General features: G+C 54.6%; 1 protein-coding gene across 2 annotated transcripts in view; it reads left to right on the top strand.

Annotated features, from left to right (window-relative positions):
- Positions 1-20,168, top strand: part of STX18 (syntaxin 18) — a 96,141-nt gene that overhangs the window by 56,555 nt on the left and 19,418 nt on the right. For both annotated transcript variants that reach the window (XM_090267085.1, XM_090267084.1), the window contains exons 2-5: positions 9,953-10,020; positions 16,452-16,567; positions 18,176-18,253; positions 18,420-18,486. In XM_090267085.1, the coding sequence (XP_090123211.1) occupies positions 9,953-10,020; positions 16,452-16,567; positions 18,176-18,253; positions 18,420-18,486 (329 nt within the window). The remainder of the gene's footprint in view (positions 1-9,952; positions 10,021-16,451; positions 16,568-18,175; positions 18,254-18,419; positions 18,487-20,168) is intronic.

The following is a 20,168-nucleotide window of genomic DNA, read 5'->3' as shown; positions in this document are numbered from 1 at the left end:
TTGTGGCAAAATGTGGGTGGAGCGCAGACCAGAAGAGACCCCTCTGCAGGCTGGCTGGGTGCCGAGCACGCTTCCGCTTCTCCAAGCCTTAAACCAGGGAAGTGCCTCCTCCGCCTTCTGAGAAGAGTGGGTGACGGGATGGGAGAGGCCAGGGGTACTTGTCTGGCTGAAGTCCCTCCACACAGAAGCCTAAGGACGGGGACTCTGGCTTCCCTTCAGCAGTCAGTGGCAAAATGGAGATTAGAGCCTCGGCCGGCACCCTGGGTTTGTTAGCAGCCCTCTCTTGTCTGCTCCGCTGCACGCAGACCCCATACACAGCCTTGCTCAGAGCCTGCTCCTCTGCCCACACCCCGTCCTGAGCTGCAGGGCGGACGGAGATGAGCCCGAGCGTGGGGAAGGGAGCCCATCCTGGAAGCTGCCTCCATTGCGCCTTTAGACCCTGTTTTCCGGTGGTTTGCCGATCGATACTCAGGGTGAGCTGGTCACGATGGACATCTGTCCTACCCTCCTGTTTCCTTGCTCATTTGTGGGCCTTCTCTCAACATCCTGGGGCCCAGGTCCAGGCCTCCTGTGTCGCAAAACACAAGGAACAGCAGCCGCCTGCGAGGAGTTGACTTTAGCCAGGGAAACCGTTCCCTCTGGATATACACATGTTTTTCTGCTTCGTCACTAAGGGCCTTTGAAATGAGCACTGTGTATGGAAATACTCAAGTAGCCTGTCTTGCAGACCTTTCTGTAGCCACTGCAGTTAAAAGCATGTTTAAAATCAGTGCACAGAAATATTCTCTCCTGAAACCCTGCTTATATTTCTCTGAAGAAAAACCTCAAACTTAAGCTAAATCTTAGTAGTTTTATTAGTCTTTTGATGGTATAATACTGAGGTCTGTCCGGAAAAAATCCAGCCAAGGTGACGTCAGTGTAACGCCGCAGCCAAGGAGCGTGGACTGGAATGGGCACGCGGGAACAATGACGGCTTCACTGTACTGGTCAGTGGGGGCGGTAGACACCGCTGAGTGAGCGTGCGTACTGTGTGGTCGTCGCATTCAAAATGACTGAGCGAGGAGAGCAGCGAATCTGCATCAAATTTTGTGTTAAGCGTGAACTTTCCTCCTCGGAAACTATTCAGGTGACTCAGAAGCCGCAGCTGTGGGCACCTGGTGACTGGCAGCTTTACCACGACAACGTCCCTGCTCACGCATCATGTCTCCTGCAGAGTTTTTGGCGAAACATCAAATCGTCCTGGAGACTCAGCCCGACTACAGCCCAGACTGGGCGCCCTGCGACTTCTGGCTTTTCCCCAAACTAAAGTCACCTTTGAAAGGGAACAGATTTCAGACAGTCAATGAGATTCAGGAAAATATGACGGGGCAGCTGATGGCGATTGGAAGACCTGTGTGAGTTCCCAAGGTGCCTCTTTGAAGGGGACTGAGGGGTCATTGTCCAGTGTACAGTGTTTCTTGTATCTTTTTCAATAAATGTCTCTTTTTCACCTTACATGGCTGGATACCTTCTGGACAGACCTCCTGTGTAATAAATAATAGCCTTTGAGGCGTAGGCCTGCGGTCTATCCCAGTTCTGCCACTTACTAGCCGTGTGACCTTGGGTGGGCCTCAGTTTCCGTGTTCATTAAAGGGAAATGGGGGATGGATGTCTGATTCTTCTGATGTTATTGGGGAGTAGCAGAGAAATGCCGAACAGTCTGCGCTTGGCACGCACCTGGCTGGCGCTCAGCGCGTGGCAGCCGCTGTTGGGAGCATCAGGTGACTGGGGCATTGTTGAATCCAGATACGAGGAGAAAAGCACAGCTGGACGTTGCTCACTCGGAGGCTTTTCCCAGTTCCCGCTCCTCCCCTGTGATTACTGTGCTGGAAAGCTGCAGTGTGACCTGCCAAGAGTCTGCGCCCCAGTTTGTACGTGATACTTAGAAGGTCTGGGTGTCATCCAGGCCTTCCCACGTGTCTCTGAGCAAATGGCTTACCTGCACTCTGACGCTCTCTCCCGTCTGATAGTGGGGCCTGTCTCACGGGGCTGCTGGGAGGGTTAGGTGGGCCGATGCACGCTGAGCTCCTGGAACGCTGCTGGGTCCTGGTAAACTCCCACGGCAGGCGCCGTTGGCTTATTTTAGGTGGCGTTGAGTCTGTCACATGGAACTTCAAGCAAAGAATCCAAGTTCTTAGAAATGAAGTAGCTAGAGATTGTAGATGGATTTAGTTGCCTTTTTTTAAAGTATAATTTATTGATGGTGTTGTTACAGTTGTCCCAATTTCTTTTCCCTTTGTTCCCTTCTGCCCAATAGCCATTTCCCTCCAGCAATCCCACCCCCATTAGTTCATGTCCATGGGTCGTGCATGTAAGTTCTTGGGCTTCACCCTTTCCTATATTATCCTTAACTCCCCCTGTCTATTTTGTACCAACCAATTATGCTTCTTAGTCCCTGCACCATTTCCCCATTTCTCCCCCTCCCCCTCCCAGCTGGTAACCCTCCAAATGATCCCCATACCTATGATTCTGTTCCTATTCTGGTTTGCTTAGTTGGATTTTGTTTTTATTTTTTAGATTCAGTTGTTGATAGTTGTGAGTTTGTTGTCATTTTAGTGTTCATAGTTTTGATCTTTTCCTTAAGTAAGTCCCTTTGACAGTTCATATAATAAGGGCTTGGTGATGATGAACTCCTTTAGCTTTACCTTGTCTGGGAAGCACTTCGTCTGCCCTTCCATTCCAAATGATGGCTTTGCTGGATAGAGTAATCTTGGTTGTAGGTCCTTGCTTTTCATGACTTTGAATACTTCTTACTAGTCCCTTTTTGCCTGCAAAGTTTCTTTTGAGAAATCAGCTGATAGTCTTATAGGCACCCTTTTGTAGGTAACTCTCTGCCTTTCTCTTGCTGCCTTTAAGATTCTTTATATTTCACCTTTGGCATTTTAATGATGATGTGTCTTGGTGTGGTCCTCTTTGGGTCTAGCTTGTTTGGGACTCTCTGTGCTTCCTGGACTTGTATGTCTATTTCCTTCACCAAATATGAAGAGTTTTCCTTCATTATTTTCTCACATAAGTTTTCAATTTCTTGCTCTTCCTCTTCTCCTTCTAGCACCCCTATGATTTGGATGTTGGCATATTTAAAGTTGTCCCAGAGGTTCCTAAGCCTCTCCTCATTTTTTTTCAATTCTTTTTTCCTCATTCTGCACTAGTTGACTGTTCTTTTCTTCCTTATGTTCCAAATCATTGATTCAAACCCCAGTTTCCTTCCCTTCACCATTGGTTTTGTGTGGATTTTCCTTCGTTTCACTTAGCATAGCCTTCACTTCTTCCCTTATGCATTTGCCGTATTCAAGCATATCTGTCAAGTCTGTGAGCATCTTTATCAGCAGTATTTTACACTCTGCATCTGTTAGGTTGTCTGTCTCCTCATCTGTTAGGTTGGCTATCTCCTCGTCGCTTAGTTCTCCTGCTGGAACCTTCATCTGTTTCCCCTTTTGGGCCATACTTCTCTGTCTCCTCATTCTGACAGGCTCCTGTGTTTGTTTGCCTCTGTGTCTTAGGTAGAGCTGTCGCCCCTGTTACGTTGTAAAGGGCGGAGCCTTAGGGATTCCTCAGTACAAGGTGACCCATTTCCCCACGCTGTGGCGCTGTGTGTGGGGGAGGGTTCTGAGAAGGAACAATGCCGCCTGCCCAGCACTCACCCCTTTTCCAGGCACTTCTCCCACTTCCTTATGGGACTGGCACCCCTCTAGCTGCTGCCCTGGCCGTCATTCCCAGAGTTGGTGGGTTTGCGCATGTTCTAGAGCCATGGGGGCTCTTTAAACAAGTGGACTCTGCTGACAGACCAGCAGAATCTTCCTCTGCCCTGACCCCCACTGGTCTGCACAGTCAGAAGCAATGACGCTTGATTTTCCCCAGTGCTGGGATCATGAGCTATGCGGTCTGGTGAGGAGCTGGGAACGCTCCCCCAGTGTCCCTCCCTAGTTTTTAAAACGTATGACTGCGCTTTCCACTGGCCTTTCGCTGCTGCTGTTGCTGCTGCTGCTGCCGCCACCACCACCACCACCACACTGCGTCCTCTCCACCCCGGCTCTGCCCTTCCTACTTGTCTGGGTGAGTATTTCTTCTTTATGTCTTTGTTTGCTGGACTTCCATGCAGCTTGGTTTTCTGGAACTTCTGGTTGTCTCCAGTTTGAGGTAGTTGTTTTCCTTCTTAGTTGTGGAGAGATGCTGGATGCCTGTCTAGGCCTCCATCTTGGCCGAAAGTCCTGCACCGGACCTGGTTGTTGGTTCAGGTGTGGGTTACCACTATTTTGGCAGCAGAAAATCTGTACTTCAGAGTGAGTGAAAATGTTAAGAGGAGAAAGTGCTTACATGGGAGATTTAAAAAATAATATTCTATTAAGGGAAATCTTAACAATATACTACAGTAGACAGAATGGCGTGGGGATCCCCATGGACACGTGTGTTCATCTCAGCAGTTAGGAACCATTTCATCTGCTCCTCCTTCCCTCTGGATTATTTTGAAGCAAATTCCAGGGATATCATTTTATTTGTGAACTCTTCAGTATATATCCTTAAAAGATAAGGATTTTAACAACAAAAAAAGTCAAAACATAGTCATAATACACAATACTACTATCATACCTGAATAAACATTCATTATAATTTCTCAATGTCATTAAATGTTAAGTGGGAGATTTTCAAACCAGGTGACTAATAATACACAGCAGGCATTACAGCGACCTTAGTGGCAAGTGACACTGGACACACCAACGTTTCCGTCCGTGTGACAGCACTGAGGGAGCCCCCGTAGCCTGGTGTCACCGAGGGCTCTGGTCTCAGCTCTGTCGGCCTCCGGGGCTTGGGTCTCTCTGCACTGAGAAGGATGCCCATTTCCACAGGTAGGCAGGATTAATCACCCACTGCAAGTGAGGAGTGGGGTAGATGTTATATTAAACAGTACTGCTTTCCTCTTCTTTCTCTCTCAGCTCCAGCTCTTCCTTTAAGCCATGGTTTGTTATAGATGAAGGCTTCTCTCTTCTTCGTCCATGCGGACCCTCGGACGGAGACCCCTGTCGCACAGTGCGGCAGTGTGGTCAGAGCGCACCGGGGAGACGCGCGGGCAGGGGCGGCCCTGGGAGAATGGCCGTCTCTGGAGCGTGCCAGGGCGCACGTCCTCAGCAGGTCTTCCCTGCGGTGCTGCATCTGTGAAGGCGACTCCTGCCTTCCTAGGAGGGTTATTTGCACAAATAGCCAGTGTGCTCTTCATGTGTTTGTTCACAGTTATCTAGGCGCAACCTTGTGACACCTTTGATACCTTCTTGATCCAAATCATAAGTCAGGAGCGATCGGATCTTGAAGCCTTCTTCTGTCCCCACCCCTTTCTTTTCTCCCCTCCTTTCCCCTTTTTAACATTTGGTCACTACTGCAGATACAGCAATGAGTAGGACGTAGATCCCTACCTCAAGGAGCTTAATCAATGTCTAGTGAGGGGCTGTGGGGGTTATAAATACTTCCCATACAATATGGAAAGTGCTGGCAGGTATCTATAAAACACTAAGGGAGGTGTTACGGAGGGCTTCGTGGAGGAGGAGGCACTTAAGCGGAACCTGGAAGGATGTGCAGGGATTCTTTGGGTGGCATGGGCTGGGATGAAGGAAGAAGGCTGCTCCAGGCAGTGAAGGGGCAGCCACCAGGGCCTAGAGCTGTGAGAGTGGTGTGTCCCTCATCTGCCCAAGCCTGTGAAGTGCATCTCATGGCTCAGCCCCCAGAGCACGCGCTGCCTGGAGCCCTTGTACCTGCCCGGCTCCACAGACACGTCCCCAGGGACCCTCTCCTTACCCCACTCCCCATGTCCCTCCGTGATCTCAAGACAAAGAAACGCTAGTTTTAGGTTTTTATAGGGCAAACGTGCTTTCATTTTACTCTGATTTTCTTGTCACACTTGGCACTGGAGTGATGACCTTTCCCCTTTTAAAAGTGAGAGGCATTCTCTGTAGGTACATGTAGGCTCCTTCAGAATTGGCGCTGTATGTGCAGATATTCAGAGTCCAGAGCACGCCGCTGTGAAACCTCTCTCAAACTTTGAAAATGTCAGGTGCCTATCAGAATTGTGTGAAATATAATGTGTGTCTTCGGCAGTTTAGTCTCAGAAACGGGACTGAAGCACAACAGTGAACAGGTCAGACTTGGCCAAGAGCTGTCACAGAGGGTGGTCATCGTTCCGTTCCGTAGGAGGTGGCCCTGTCCTGGGTGGTCATTGTTCTGTAGATGCCCCTGTCCTGGGCTGCCGTGGGGCGTTAGCGTGGTAGGGTGTCTACTTAGGTCAATCAAAGGCCTATTGAAATAGTTTCTTTGTTATTGATTTGTTGTGATTTTTGTGTGTGTTTAGGAAGCTGGTAAAATTTCAGAGCAGTCAAATACCTATAGAAACCTTAACGTCCATTTCTTCCTTTTTATTCTTGGCATTAGAAGTATTACTTTATACACTGTGCTCATTTTAAGAATCGAGTTACTGTACTGATCATATTGTCAAGTCAGTAATTACTTAACACCTCTTAACTTACCAAGAATTCCATTTAATCCTGAATAAACTTAACTATTTTAATAAATTCGTTTTATAGAAATTTGCCATTGCAGAGCATAGGAAATTGGGATCACACTTGTTATACTCTAAGTGAAACCTCTAGTAATTATGTTTTGGGGGGTGCCCGGGGGACCTCCTTGTTCCTGGCACACCCCCATGCCCGCTCCCCTGGCCGACTGAACGAGCTAGGACGGGGGTGGGGTGCTAAGGGCCAGGCAGCTGGGTCTAGCTTATGAATTAGAGTCCTTCTGAAACTTTCCTTGGACCTTTTAAAACTTTTTTATGGAAAACTTTTTGACTCCTAAAAACCTGTTTTCGATATTACGGTCCTAAGTAGGTATGCTATAGACTGGATATTTGTGTCTCCCCCAAACCGACTTTGGAGCCCTCATCCCCAGTATGATAGGACTTGGAGGTGGGGCCTTCCGGAGATGACTAGGTCCCAGGGCGCGGCCCCACGCGCGGGATTAGTGCCCTCTGGGAAGACAAGAGAGAAGCCGTCTCTCGTCACGTGAGGACTCAGCCAGGAGGTGGCGCCTGCAAACGGGGGGGCGGGCCACCATCAGGCACGGAATCTGCCAGCACCTTGGTCTTGGACTTGCAGCCTCAAAAACGGGGAGAAATAAATGCCATTGAGGCCACCCAGCCTGTGATATTTTGTTACAGCAGCGCAGACTGACTAAGACAAGGGGTATTAGTTTCTCATCGCTGCTGTAATTACCACATACTCGGGGGCTTGAAGCAACACCCATTCATTATGTTAGAGTTTTGTAGGCCAGAGGTCCAAAGTGGGACTCCCTCGGCTGAAATCGAGGCGTGGGCAGGGCGGGGTTCTCCCCCGGGGACTCTAGAGGAGACTCTGTCCCCTGGCCTTTCCCTCCTGGTGGAGGCCGCCCGCGCTCCCCGGAGCCGTCCTCTGCCTGCAGACCCGCAGCGTGGGATCGAGCCCTCCCCAGGCATCGCGGACTCTCCTGCCGCCCTCTTCCACAGGGAGGGACCCTTGCGGTGACACAGGGCCCACCTGCCTGCAGGGTCCAGGGTCCTCGCCCTGTTCCAGGGCCGGCTGATGAGCAGCCGTACCCATCTGCTCCGCGAGTCCCCGCTCGCCATGTCGCGTAACCTTTTCCCAGGTCGCAGGGGTCAGGACTTGCGCATCTGCAGGGGAGGGAGGTGGCGTTACTCTGCCTGCCACAGAAGGTGTCCTCCTTGGGGACTATGCAGCGCCCACTGTTCGTTCAACACCTGGGGCTCTGCTTTGGGCCAGGAACTGTGCGCCGACGGGCTCTGAGGACAGAGACAGGGCCCTTGACCCCCCAGCAGCTTGCAGTCTGGCGCAGGGAGGCCAGCCCTTCACTCGTCACATCACCACGAAGGAGCGGGTGCTCATGTGGGTGCCCGTGGGCGAGTGGGTCTGGCTGTGACTGGGTGTGTGGAGGGGAGGAGGAGGAAGGGAGGGTCTGGCAGGAGGAGGACTTGGCACTGGGGAGGAGGCAGACGGGCGCCCCAGGGACAGGGGAGCCACGTGGGTGAGCGTGCTGGGACTGAGGTTAGACAGACTTCCGCGGCTGAGTTATGAAGGGCCTCGCGTGTGTATTTGGCGTTCGGACTTGACCCCACTGGTGAGGCCCAGAGGTTACACACTGGCTGCCTTTCGGCAGATCAGCCAGCGGAACTGGTTGTGGCTGCAGTGCTCTTTAAAACCAGCCCTGCCAGGGGTCCTCAGCTGCCCCTCCCTGCTTGACTCGTTTGTACCGGGCACCTGGCCCTTTGTGGGCAGGGTTGGGTAAGGGGACGGAGACCACTGAACTTTTTAAAATAGGACAGTAATTTGATCAAATTTGTACATGGTGCAGTAAACACACTGTTTGCACATCTCTTACATTTCTCCCCAACAGACTGAAAAGCCAGATTTTATACTGAGTTTAGTGGAAAACTGGAGTGGGGTGTAACAGCCGTGGTTGGTGCACTGGAGAAGGTGCCGAAGGTGGGCTCAGACAGTCCTGAGTGTGAGTCCGGGCCCCCCCGCACCTTACTGTGTAACCTCGAACACATCCCGTAGCCCTGTGGGGGTCCCCTTCCCCGGGCGGTGAAGGGGGGCGGGGAGGCTGGGGCCCACCCAGGGCTGCTGGGATGGGGGCGCAGGCATGACCCGCTGACAGGATGTTGGACAGACTCAGCCATTGTTATCTGGTAAATAAATGAGGATTGCGGCAACACTTAGCTTTTCCTTTGATTCCTGCTCTTAAAAAGCCCGAGGGTCCTTTTCTGAACGGCCCTGATGATTAGTCTGGACTCTGTAGGAGAAGTAACTGAACCCCTGCTGACCTCTCTCCAGACAACCACTGAAAGTTTCTTTTGTGATAAATACCATTTTTGTGTTCAGACATGTGCTTGATCCACAAATACTTACTGATCAACCCCCCCGACCCGTGCTTTGCGGTGTGTCTGGAGCCCTCCCTGCGTGACTCGTGATCCCCTGACAAGCACGTGTGTAGAAGTGAAGGCCAAGGACAGGCCGGCTATGATGGAGCACTGGGTGGGTGGCATGCAGAAGGGCTTTTAAGTTCAGAGCAAAGCAGAAGCGAGCCGGAGTCGGCCGTGACAGAAGCCTTTGTGGAGAAGATGAACGCTGAGCAGACCCTGCCAGGCCAGGCTGTGTGTGTTTGGGGTGAGCACAGAGGCATCAGGAGGAAGCCAGCCGGGGACCGGGCAGAGGACGGGGCAGGCCACCGGCTGGGCGTCCGTCCTGTCCACCGTGACCCTCAGTCTCTTCCTCCCTCGTTTCATTCTGTGTTCTCATCCGTGGCGCCATGCACAGCACTGGATACCGGGCAGGTGCTCTAGAGTGGGTTTGCATGGTGCTGGAAGTCAGCCACGGCGTCCGGCTCGTTCACCCGGGGAAGTGGCCAAAGGGCAGTGGCGGCTGGCCGTGCGGCCGTGAGCTGTGACCCCTCAGCCTGCAGCCCTGCAGCCCTGCAGCTCTGCACTGCCCTTCTGTCCAGCCAGGAGCCCCGGCCCTGGGGCCCACTCCTGGTGCACTTGTCTGCGAAACGCTCGAGAAAGACACCTAGAAGGGCAGTAGGCTTTTACTGGGCGCCTGCTGCGGAGGGGCTGGACACGCATTGTGTCACGTGACCTCCAGGTCCCTCAGCGATCCTTTCCTCACAGCATCCTCGCAGCAGGTACAGGGAGAGTGAGCATTAAAGAGAGACCAAGGCCCAGAAGTCACCCGACAAGTGAGTGATGACCCAAGAGTCTAAAACCAGAGCTGTCCAGTTGGTAGTTTTCGAATCTTTCTACACCCCGCCTTCCGTTCTCTGTTAACTTAGCTTATTGCATGTCATTGTAACATCCATTTATATAGACTTTTTCTTTTAATTTTAGATTTCGCACATTGGCAAACTGAGAGATTTTCTTCTGGAACACAGGAAAGATTATATTAATGCTCATAGGTAAGTACATATTTTTTACCATGACTTTGCTGACTCTTCTCTTCTATACATATATTCTTTTTTCAAAAAAATATTTATTTTTAAAGAGAGGGGAAGGGAGGGAGAAAAGAGGGAGAAAAATGTCGACATGAGAAACAGCGACCTGTTGCCTCTCGTGTGCACCCTGACCGGGGACTGAACCCGCAACCCAGGCCTGTGCCCTGCCTGGGCATCGAGCCAGCGACCTTTCGCTTTGTGGAACGCTGTCCAGCACACTGAGCCACACCGGTCACGGCCATACTTACATGCTTACCTTGTACTTAATAACTCAGAGTTGAAACGGGGAAGATCAGTTTGGCATTGGTGCCCGCAGAGCACAGGGGACTCCCACACCAGGGGCGCTCTGCCGGATCCCTGCCTCAGAGCCAAGGCAGCCCCACGGCAGCATCTCCTGCTCTGATGCTCCCACGTCCTGGCAGCTCTGGATGAACCATCCTGTTGCGAACGGCAGAGGCGCATGAGACAGCGTCTCACTCATGTATTAAGCAGAGGAAGGGATGACGCAAGCCACGTAAAAATGCCACGTGGAAAGCTGAGCTCTTGCCTCCAGGGAGGGTGCAGCTAGGTTGGTTTTTTAAAAGAGAAAATGTTTCAACCGAGGCTTCCAGAACGGTCTCTGGAACAGACTCCAGCTCCCAGCAGACAGGGAGCTGCAGGACAGATCTCCTGTGCCCGGCTCTTCCTGGCCTCCGTTCCCACCATGAGACTCACCTGCGTTACGTGAATTCATGGTAACGGCGGATTGGACCTCGGAAATGACGTCATTGGAGCGTCTCTGAACGAGTTCATCTTCATGAAACAAGGGTGTTTGCATGTCAGAGCCCTTCCTCCCCCAGAGCTGGAAAATAGAAAGGAAACCCTCTGACTTCTTAAATAAACCCTGTCAATATCTACAAAAATGAAACTATTTTATGTGAACTCTTTAACGGAGAAAATAATTATACCGCAAGTGAATTTTCCAGAAGCCCTGCTACTTTGTCTGCTGAAACAAGAAGGCAACTTTATACATTTAAGTGTATTTCATTTGTATAATTTAAAAATATACTAAAATTATTTTAACACATAGTACCAAGAAGACCTTATTTTTTAAGTTCTTAATTCAAATAGTCAACACTAGATGGCAGTGTAAATTTTATTTCTAAAGGCGTGTTTGTGTGTCAAGTCCTCATTTTGTAGTCCATAAAAACGGGAGCTGCAGTTACCTCGGAAACCTCATGCGCCCTGGCGCCGGCCTTCATCCCGGCCCTTTGTTAGGTGCCGACAGCAGTGGAGCTCTTTCCAGGGAACGGTCGCCGGCTTCCCTTCGCCCTGAGGAGGCCTCGGCCAGGAGAGGGCTTTGAGCCGACGCCCTCCTCTGAGCCGGGGCTCCGCGCACCGTGGCCTGCAGGCCAGGGCGCTCAGAATAGTCTTCATGCTTTTAAATGGCTTGGGGGAATAATAACACTTCACCACACGTGAAAATTATATGGAACTCAGGTTTCAGTGTTAGCTAATGAAGTTGACTGGTAGTGAGTTTCTGTGGCTGCTGTGGCTCTGACAGGCCACACGCCCACGGGGTAACGGCTCACGTCCTGTGTGACCCTTGCAGAACACGTTTGCGAGCCCCACTTGAAATAATCAGGGTGGTCGTCGCTCACCAGCTGGTGGGGAGATTCAGATGAGATAATGTGAGTTGAAATGTGTTACCAAATAAAAAGCAATGGGTTTACAAAAAGATAGTCATGGCAGGGTGTTACTCTGTAACTTCGCAGGCGTCCGGAACTTCTGATCAGAACAGCGTCACTTGGGCGGTTCCCTGACGGCACAGCTGAGCCCCCCAGGGTCAGCGTCCGCAAACCACCGCAGCCAGCCCCCCTCCGAGGCCGTGTGCTGGCCGGCGCGGGCCGCTGGCCTCGGCCTCTCCCTCTGCCGGCCCGATGGCAGCAGACGCCAGGTCGGGGCCAGGCCCCCTGGGGCCAGCCCTGCGCTGCCATATGCTGGCTGCGTGGCTTGAGTGTCAGGTTTAACTGCAGCTCCTGAGGCTTTCCTAGTCTTGACCGACCCATCACCCCTTTTCGCGGTCGCAGCCGGCATTGCCAGCCAGTGTCCTCTGAGTGCCATTGCTAGCCCAGTTTTGGTCCCTTTGGAAGCGCCAGGGCTTTGGGGCCAGTCACACCTGAGAGCCAGCTCGGCTCCGCCAAGTGTTAATCACGTGGGTGCACACAGCTCACTGCACAGCCTCGGGCTTGTTTGCCGCTTTGTGAAAGGTGGACGGTGTTCTTACGGGGATTAAGTGTGAGTTCCTGGCACACGCAAGTCCCTTGGTGAGCGGTAATTGAGTTGGAACGCTGTTCGACCTATGGTGCTGTCGGGGGTGGTCATTTAAAGCAGAAAGCACCTCTGTTTCCTGCCAGAGAGAGCAAGGGAGAAAGGGGGGTGCAGATGGAAGCGTTATCAGTGTTACCCCAGCAAAACCTCAGGCGCAGGCTGTGCTCGGGTCTGCGTGTGGGTGGCCTTGGTGAGGGAGGGCTCCCGAGTCACACAGACTCACTCAGCCCTCGGTGCCCCCCTGGGACCGTCCCCGCTCCTGGAGCACAGACGCAGGGTGGGTCCCTTCAGAGGGACGAGGGGGAGCAGACAGAACCTCTGCTGCCCAGGCAGGACGAGGGGAGAGAGGAGCAGCGGCCAGCCGTGTTCCAGCGTGTCTGTGTCCACGTTCGTGCCGGTTCCTCGGCCGGGCTGGCGGCCAGAGGAGCCCCTCCCTCCCCCGGAAGGAGGGCCGAGGGAGGGGGGCTGGGTGTCCCCTCTGGGGGGGCTGATCGGTGCGGAAAGGCAAGGACTAGGCAGAGGCCGCCCTCCGGCCCTCCCAGTAAGTCCCCTTCCCGAAGCTGTGGGCTGGGGAAAGCCTTCCTCCCCATGCTGGCTGCGGCCTGCCCCGCGGCAGACTGGACGGACAGGGCGGCGGGACTGACGGGACATGTTCAGACACGCTGCTTCAGACCCACGAGGCTGCGCTAGTCTGACATAGTTAGGGAGCTGTCATTTTTTCCATAATGGAGAGCTCAGACTTTATTGACCCCATTTAATTTTGTTTAATAATGAAGTTTTACTAGAGCAGAACAGCATGCAACCTAGGTAGCCTCTGGCCGGATCTCGTGAATGATTTTACTTAAAAATAATTTCTCCTCATCTGCTCGATATACCTTTTCTGCAATATCCTGGCAACAATACAGTACCACTTGGCGGGAACCTTTCTTGGTTTCTGTTGTTGTTACTGATAGAATAACCATACAGTTAATTTCCAGTTTAAAAGGTTAAAGTATAGTGTCCTAAAGGAGCATCACCTTTTAATTGTGTAATCAGTTTTTTCAAATTACCCTTTAGGCCTGCTCCACTTCACCGAGTGGAGGTCCCTTTACATCAGAACACGGCGTGGGAGGGTGTTAGTCTCATGTTCTTGGCGTTCGGGGCTTGTAGGTGCCTTTCTCTTTGTTTGTAGCGGACCCTTGTCGCCACCCCTGCTGATGAGGTGGTTTCCTCTCCCGACGCACAGGCTCCGGGCCCTCTGCTCTCCGCTCTCACTCCTCCCGTGGCGACGGGCGGGGGGCGGGGGCGTTGAGCATGCCCACTCAGCCCGTGCCCTCTCTTAGGGTTCCCATGTGAAGCCAGGCTGGTTCAGAAAACAAGGTGGGGGGTGTTGGGACAGGGAAGTACTTCCCTCTTCCTCTCCGAGGGGAGGACCACCTCCGCCCCGGGAACCCCCTCCCACCTCTCTCTGGAGCTGAGCTGCGCGTGGGCGGGGGTCGCAGAGGAGGGATACGGCTGACGGACGGGCCTGGGAAGAGCCCAGGCTTAGCTCCTCCTCTTCTCTTCAGGAGGGACCCCATCAGGACGGATGTATTCCCTGCCCCTGGTCCAGGGAAGGCTCTGGGAGGGGTCCTGCGGGCCTTGGGGGGTCAGTCAGCCAGCTCAGCAGGGCCTGTTCCGGAGCACACGTGGGGCTGCGCGTCAGGCCTGTTCTCCAGGTCAGCCTCACGCATGGAGTCGGATCCTCCAAAGCGTATTTGGTTATTAACGTGCTGATTTATCAGCGTACCAAATGCTGGCAGTGCTCTTGATGGCGGGGACACAGCAGTGAGCAGACCAGCAGGAGGCCTCGCCTTTGGGGCGCTTACCTTCTGAGGGGCAGACGGACAGGAAGTGAAACAGACGGGGTGCTGGAGCTGGATCAGTGATTCCGGGGGAGGGATAAGGGGGCGGTCTAGGGAAGGCCTCCCGAAGAGTGGGACGTTGAGCCCTGGCTGGTGTGGCTCAGTGGATTGAGCGCCAGCTTGAGAACCAAAGGGTCGCCGGTTCGATTCCCAGTCAGGGCACAGGCCTAGGCTGCAGGCCGGGTCCCCAGTTAACGGCACACAAGAGACAACCACACATTCATGTTCCTCTCCCTCTCTTTCTCCCTCCCTTCCCCTCTCTCTAAAAGTGAATAAATAAATAAACCTTTAAAATCTTCCAGTGGCTGTGAAAGCTGTCCCCAACTTTTATACCACAGACCCCTTCCCAGTGTCTGGTGGAATATTTGTATTTTGTTGGATTGACCCTAGAGAAATAGCTACTGCGGACTCAGTGACAATTTTAAGTAAATGTGTATCTTGTTCATGATAATGGCACGTGCCTGCCTCTGAAGAGCAGTGTGGGCATGTGCTAGCAGCCGAGAGTCTCCACGACACAGGCCTGCACGCATGCGCCCGGTGTGCCGGCCCCAGCAGGCCCATGGCTGGGGCGCTAGGTGGGCAGGGACCCCCAGTTTACTCCTATGTTTTCTTTCCCCCTCCGGTGTGTCCAGGTGGAGTCCCCACATCATGTGGTCCTTCCGCCCGTGACCCGCAGGCTAGGGCTCTGTAGCAGGTCTTCTCTGGCTCTCTTCGGCGTGGGTGTCTTCCTCCCTGCCTGCCTGGCCCCTGTTCTGCACGGGTTGACTGCTCTCCCCTTTTCCGTGTCAGTCTCCCCTGTTGTACGGCACCCCTTGTGGGGGTCGGAAATGAGCTTGATTCGACTCTGACCTTGCGACCTTGCCACGGGGCCCGACCTGCGGGAGGGGTGTGTGTAACTGAGTGCGCGAATGAATTGCGAGGATTAATGAGTAAATAAAATGTGTGAAAGGCACCGAGTGTAGTGCCTGGTACATACTAAGTGCTCAGCTAACATCAGCGCACCTACTCCGTGCTGAACGCCATTTTAGGTATCAAAGAAACGGACTTGAACAAGACCAAGTCCCTCCTCCACGTAGCCACGTGCTCATTGGAGGAGACAGACATCAGCGTGTAACTTCAGGGAGTAATAAGTGCTCTGGAGAACAAGAAGGCCAGTGAGGACTAGCTGTCGAGCAGCAGTGGGGTTTGGAGAGCGCAGCCCCCGGCCCCAGTGCGGCCTAGAGGAGGGCGACCAGTCGTGGAGCTGAGAGACCGAGCTTAACCCCTGGCTGCGGACTGGAGCCAGTGCAGGGAGCACTGGGGCCAAGCAGCCGGGGGCCACGGGGGCCAGAGGAGCAGGCAGGGGTCCCAGAGAAGCTGCCCACCTGCTGGGAGAGTGTTCCTGGCTGGGCAGGGAGCGAGGCCGTGGCAGAAAGGAGGCTCACGGTGGGGGGCCACGCGGAATTTATTATTTTATTCTCGGGAAGTGGGGGGAATGGAGTGATTGAGTCTGTGAGCTGTCTGAGTTCTCTTCACCTTGAGGTTGGTTGGCTGTACGTTTCAGTGTTTAATTAGGCAGAGTGGCGTGAATAACAAAGTTGCCCCACTGCCCAGAACTTAGGAAGACGAGCAAGGTGATGAACGAAACTCGTACTTTGGGTTCCGTGTGCTCGTTACCGAAAGTGAGCACCTTTATTAGCTCCCTGATGTGGGGGATTTTCACGGCGTGTCGGGGAGGTGAACTGCGTTTCAGGCTGTCTACTGGGAGTGCTGAAGGCTGTTGTGAGCCTGAAAGAGGGCCGGTCAGCATGGAGAAAAGCGCCTGCAACAGCTTCTCCCACATCTCTCAGCGGCCTCCAGACCGCGGCCACGCGACGCCCAGGCGTCCTGTCCTGCTGCAGACCCATCTCTGCTGCCGCGTCGTGTGAGAGCATGCGGGGGCTGCCTGCGTGGCCCTCGTCCACGCCCGCCCACGGCCCTGCCCGCCTCCCTGCGCTGGCCTGCTGCGTTCTGGCCTCTGCCTTCCCAGCACTGGGTCCTCTGTCTAGATCCTCGGCCCAGCCCGGCCTGGCCCTCCCCCACTTCAGGGCTCAGCTGTGTCCCTTGAGCAGGGAAGCTTTTCTCCCCTCCACACCCTGTTCAGACGACACGATGTGCCCCCTCATGCTGCCCTTTCATTGTGCCCCTCACCCCCTCCTCTCTCTCCCTCCCTCCCTCTCTTAGCCACGTCTTGTCTGAATATGGGAGGATGACAGATGCAGAACGAGACCAGATAGACCAGGACGCGCAGACGTTCATGAGGACCTGCTCGGAAGCGATTCAGCAACTGCGGAACCAAGGTGGGGTGTCCGAGGGATGCGGCCGGCCCGCCAGCACCCTGTCCCGTCCCCGCCGTTCTGACAGCACAGCCCGGGAGAATCCCTTCCTGTGTGCCGGGTTAGATTCTGGTTTGGAAACTTTAAAATCTTTTCTCTCCTGACCAGCGTTTAACCTACGCTGTTAAAAGGAATGAAAAGGCCATAATTCAGGATCACTAAATGGGCCGGGCGAGGGAAGTGGGAAAGGCCTCTTCAGACAGAACCTAAAATGGACTAAGGGGCCAGGGCCAGAGGAGACACGTGTACACGTGTGTGCATGCACTTGTGTGCGCGTGTGCCTGTGTTCTGTGTGGCACTTCCTTGGCCCGTGTGGACAGGGGTGAGAGGCCCTTCCAGGCTCTGTCCTCACGCTCATCAGGTGACCGCACACTCAGGCTCTCATAGGCAGGAGGAGGGCTCCGTAGCCTCCCTGCTCCCCCAGCTCCTGGCCGCGGGGCTGCTGCTTCTTCGCTGTGACAGAGACAGTTACTGGGAGCATCTCGTAGGGTTGTCTTGAGAATTCAGTCCTTGCGGCGTGCTCAGGACCGAGGCTGATAGCTCATGTGCTTTATTCCCTCCCACTATTGGGTTTGTAAGTCTCACTGAGGCCCTGAGGTGGCCTCCCAGGTCCCCTGGCGTCCTCGGTTATTTCTTAATTTGCTCAGGCGGATACAGAGCAACGGTGTAGAGTTCAAAGTGGCCATGAGCTGCGGTGCTCTGGACGCAGACCTCTGTTGGGGGAGCGTCCATCCGGACCCTGAGGGGCCCCTTGGAGGGTCTGATGAACGCACAGTGCCCTGGACCCGCTCAGCCTGCACCTGACTCGCAGGTGAAGCGGCCCTGCAGTGCGTGCCAGCATGCAGCATGCGCGCCCTCAGGGGTTGCACTGACGGAGCCTAGGAACCGCACGCCACCCTCGCTAAACCTGGGCGCTAAGTACCAGGCCCCGCGACCTGGGCTCCTTACTGACTCTGAAGCGCCATTTCCTCGTGTGTCAGATAAGCAGAACATCACAGCCTTTTGGGTCGCCTGGGTCACTAGCAGGTGCCTGCACACAGTAGATGCTCAAGCTCTCCCGGAGTGGGAGCGGTCCTACCAAAGCCCAGGGCGCAGACTCAAAGGCATGACAGTCTGCAGAGGAAAGGCCTCCTTGTGGGTAGGGGTCAAGGGAGGTGCCTCGGGGCCGGCGGGCCCTGCGGGGTCGGAGCGGCCGAGGGGTGAGGACGGGGCCTTGCAGGTGGAGCAGCAGCACCCTCAGCAGCTGCGCCCATCGAGTGTGGTTGGAACGTGCTGCTTGTAGGTCAGCTGCTGCATCGGGCGCCATTAATGCAGGCGGGGTCGGCTCAAGAAGTGGGTCGCTGGGAAGAGCCTAAGTTACGTGCGCGTAGCTTTCCTACAGGTTGACTCTCCCACTCTTGTCAAGCCTGCTAAATCCTGCTCTTTGGAAAGTGTGATGTCACGGGCACCACGCCTGTTTTATAGCTGTCTGTCTAAGGGGACTTGGGGTGAAGAAGCCATTGTGAGGGGGCCGTGCCGGAGTCTTCGGTGCAGTTGGCAGCAGAGACCTGAGCGCTGTCCTTTCTGTTTCAGCCCACAAGGAGCTGCGGTCCCAGCAGGTGAAGGAACACAGGAGTGCTGTCGTGGACTTCATCGAGGACTACTTAAAAAGTATTTCCCTTTCGCGTAACGGTCCAGCGTGGCGTTCACAGCGGGGGCGCGGGGCACGGTTAATTTAAGCCTTGCTAGCTGAAGGCCACAGGGCCTCACTGTGCCTCCTGACCCCTTTGCCGGAGCCGTTCTAATGGTCTGTGTTCTGGTGTTTCCCCTGCGACAGGAGTTTGTAAACTTTACTCCGAACAAAGAGCCATCCGAGTTAAACGAGTGGTGGACAAGAAAAGACTGTAAGTATCGTCTCTGTTGGGGCTCCTTAATTAAGCGTAGTGATGATGATGATGATGATGATGATGATGATGATGATGATGTAGTAGATCACTTCGTACCATGCTGGAGCTTCTGCACAGAGCGCTGCAGCTGGTGCTCACTGGAACCTTACGTGTGTCAGGCCCGGGGCCGCACTTCATTAGCTCAGGACAGCCCGCGAGGCGGGTCTGCTGCTACCCTCGTTTTACCACTGGGAGAGGCTGCGGCTCAGAAGTCGGGGCCCACCGCCAAGCGGCGGCCAGGAGGGGATTTGAGCCCAGGCTCCTGGTCCAGAATTCATGCCCTTCCCCATTTTGTTGTCTGAGTAACCCTTGGGGCTGACACAGTTTTAGCCGTTGTGCGTGGGCCTCTTTGACCCACACGGCCTTCTGCTGTCTCTGAAAGTGTGTCCCTGGGGGAAGGGTGGAGCGTAGCCGCAGTGGCCCCACCGGGCCGTCCTCAGGCGTCTGCGCCTGTCCTCCTCCCGCCCAGAGCACAGGTCCGCCCCAGCAGGAAAGCACATGGGGGCTCCGGCAGGGGTCGCGCAGCCAGGGTGCAGGCGAGCCAGATCTCCGTGCTCCCGTGGCGCCCGTCTGCTCCCCCGCCCCCTCCCTGCGGGGCTGTGTGCCACTTCTGGGCACAGGGACCGGTCCTTGCGGCTGCTCAGCCAGCCTGGGTTTGGGTCCTCGTGAGCACACAGAGCTGGGTCCAGGGCTGACTCTGGTCACTTCTGACTTTGGAAAGATTTTAGGCTGTTCTTTCAGAAGATAACAGTGCCTAATTTGGGGACAAGTTTTCTGAATTCTTATTGTGTCTCAGTCCCGGCACCACCCTCAACTTTGGTGATTTGCTAGAAGGACATAGAGGACTTGGCATACGTCTGCTCGTGGCTGTGGCGGGGGGCGAAGCCAAGGGCAAGGGGCGACGCTCACGGGCGAGCGCGAGGAAGCCAGGTGCGTGCGTCCCGCGTCCTCGCCGGTGCAGTCCCACAGCACGTGACCTGTGACCACTCACGTGAAGTGTCGTCCCCCCCCCCCCCCACCCAGGGAAGCTCATCAGAGACTCACTGCTCAGGGATCTCATTGGAGGCTGGTCAGGCAGAACCTGCTACCTGGCCAATCTCCAAGCTCCAGACTCCCAGTTCGGCACAGGGAGCCACTCGTACCAGTTGGCCTGGGGCAACCGAGTCCAGGTTCCCGGGCAGCGGCCAAGGGCCAAGCTTACGAGCAGGCCTCTCCGAGGAGCACAGGCCCGGGCCTGCTGTGGAACGGTTTCGGGCACACCTGGGGAACAGGTTAGGAACTGCGGATGCCCTCCAGGAGACGCATTTGCGGAAGGGAGCAAGTAGAGGGGCCAGGTGACTCCTCAGCAGGGACGGCTGGTTACACCAGGCCCCGAGCACAGGCAGGAGAGGCAAGAGGTGAAGGCTCTGCCCTCGCGGGGCTTCCGGTCAGGCCGGGCAGCCCTAGAAACGTGAAAAATTAGCTAACTCAGTCAGGGTACGTCACCGTGAGGGGGCTAGCGCCCAGCTCAGAGGGGAGATGGAACTATTCCAGTGGCACAGCCTGGCGCCTTGGAGCCCAGGCGCTGCAGCCAGACAGCCTGGGTTCAAATCCTGGCACTGCCACTCAAAGCGGGTTGCCTTTGGGAAGACTGCCTCACT

The sequence above is a fragment of the Furipterus horrens genome, unplaced genomic scaffold, assembly GCF_987537825.1.
Source record: "Furipterus horrens unplaced genomic scaffold, mFurHor1.1.pri manual_scaffold_2, whole genome shotgun sequence".
Classification (NCBI taxonomy): Eukaryota; Metazoa; Chordata; class Mammalia; order Chiroptera; family Furipteridae; genus Furipterus; species Furipterus horrens.
This window is presented reverse-complemented; position numbering and strand designations above follow the sequence as displayed.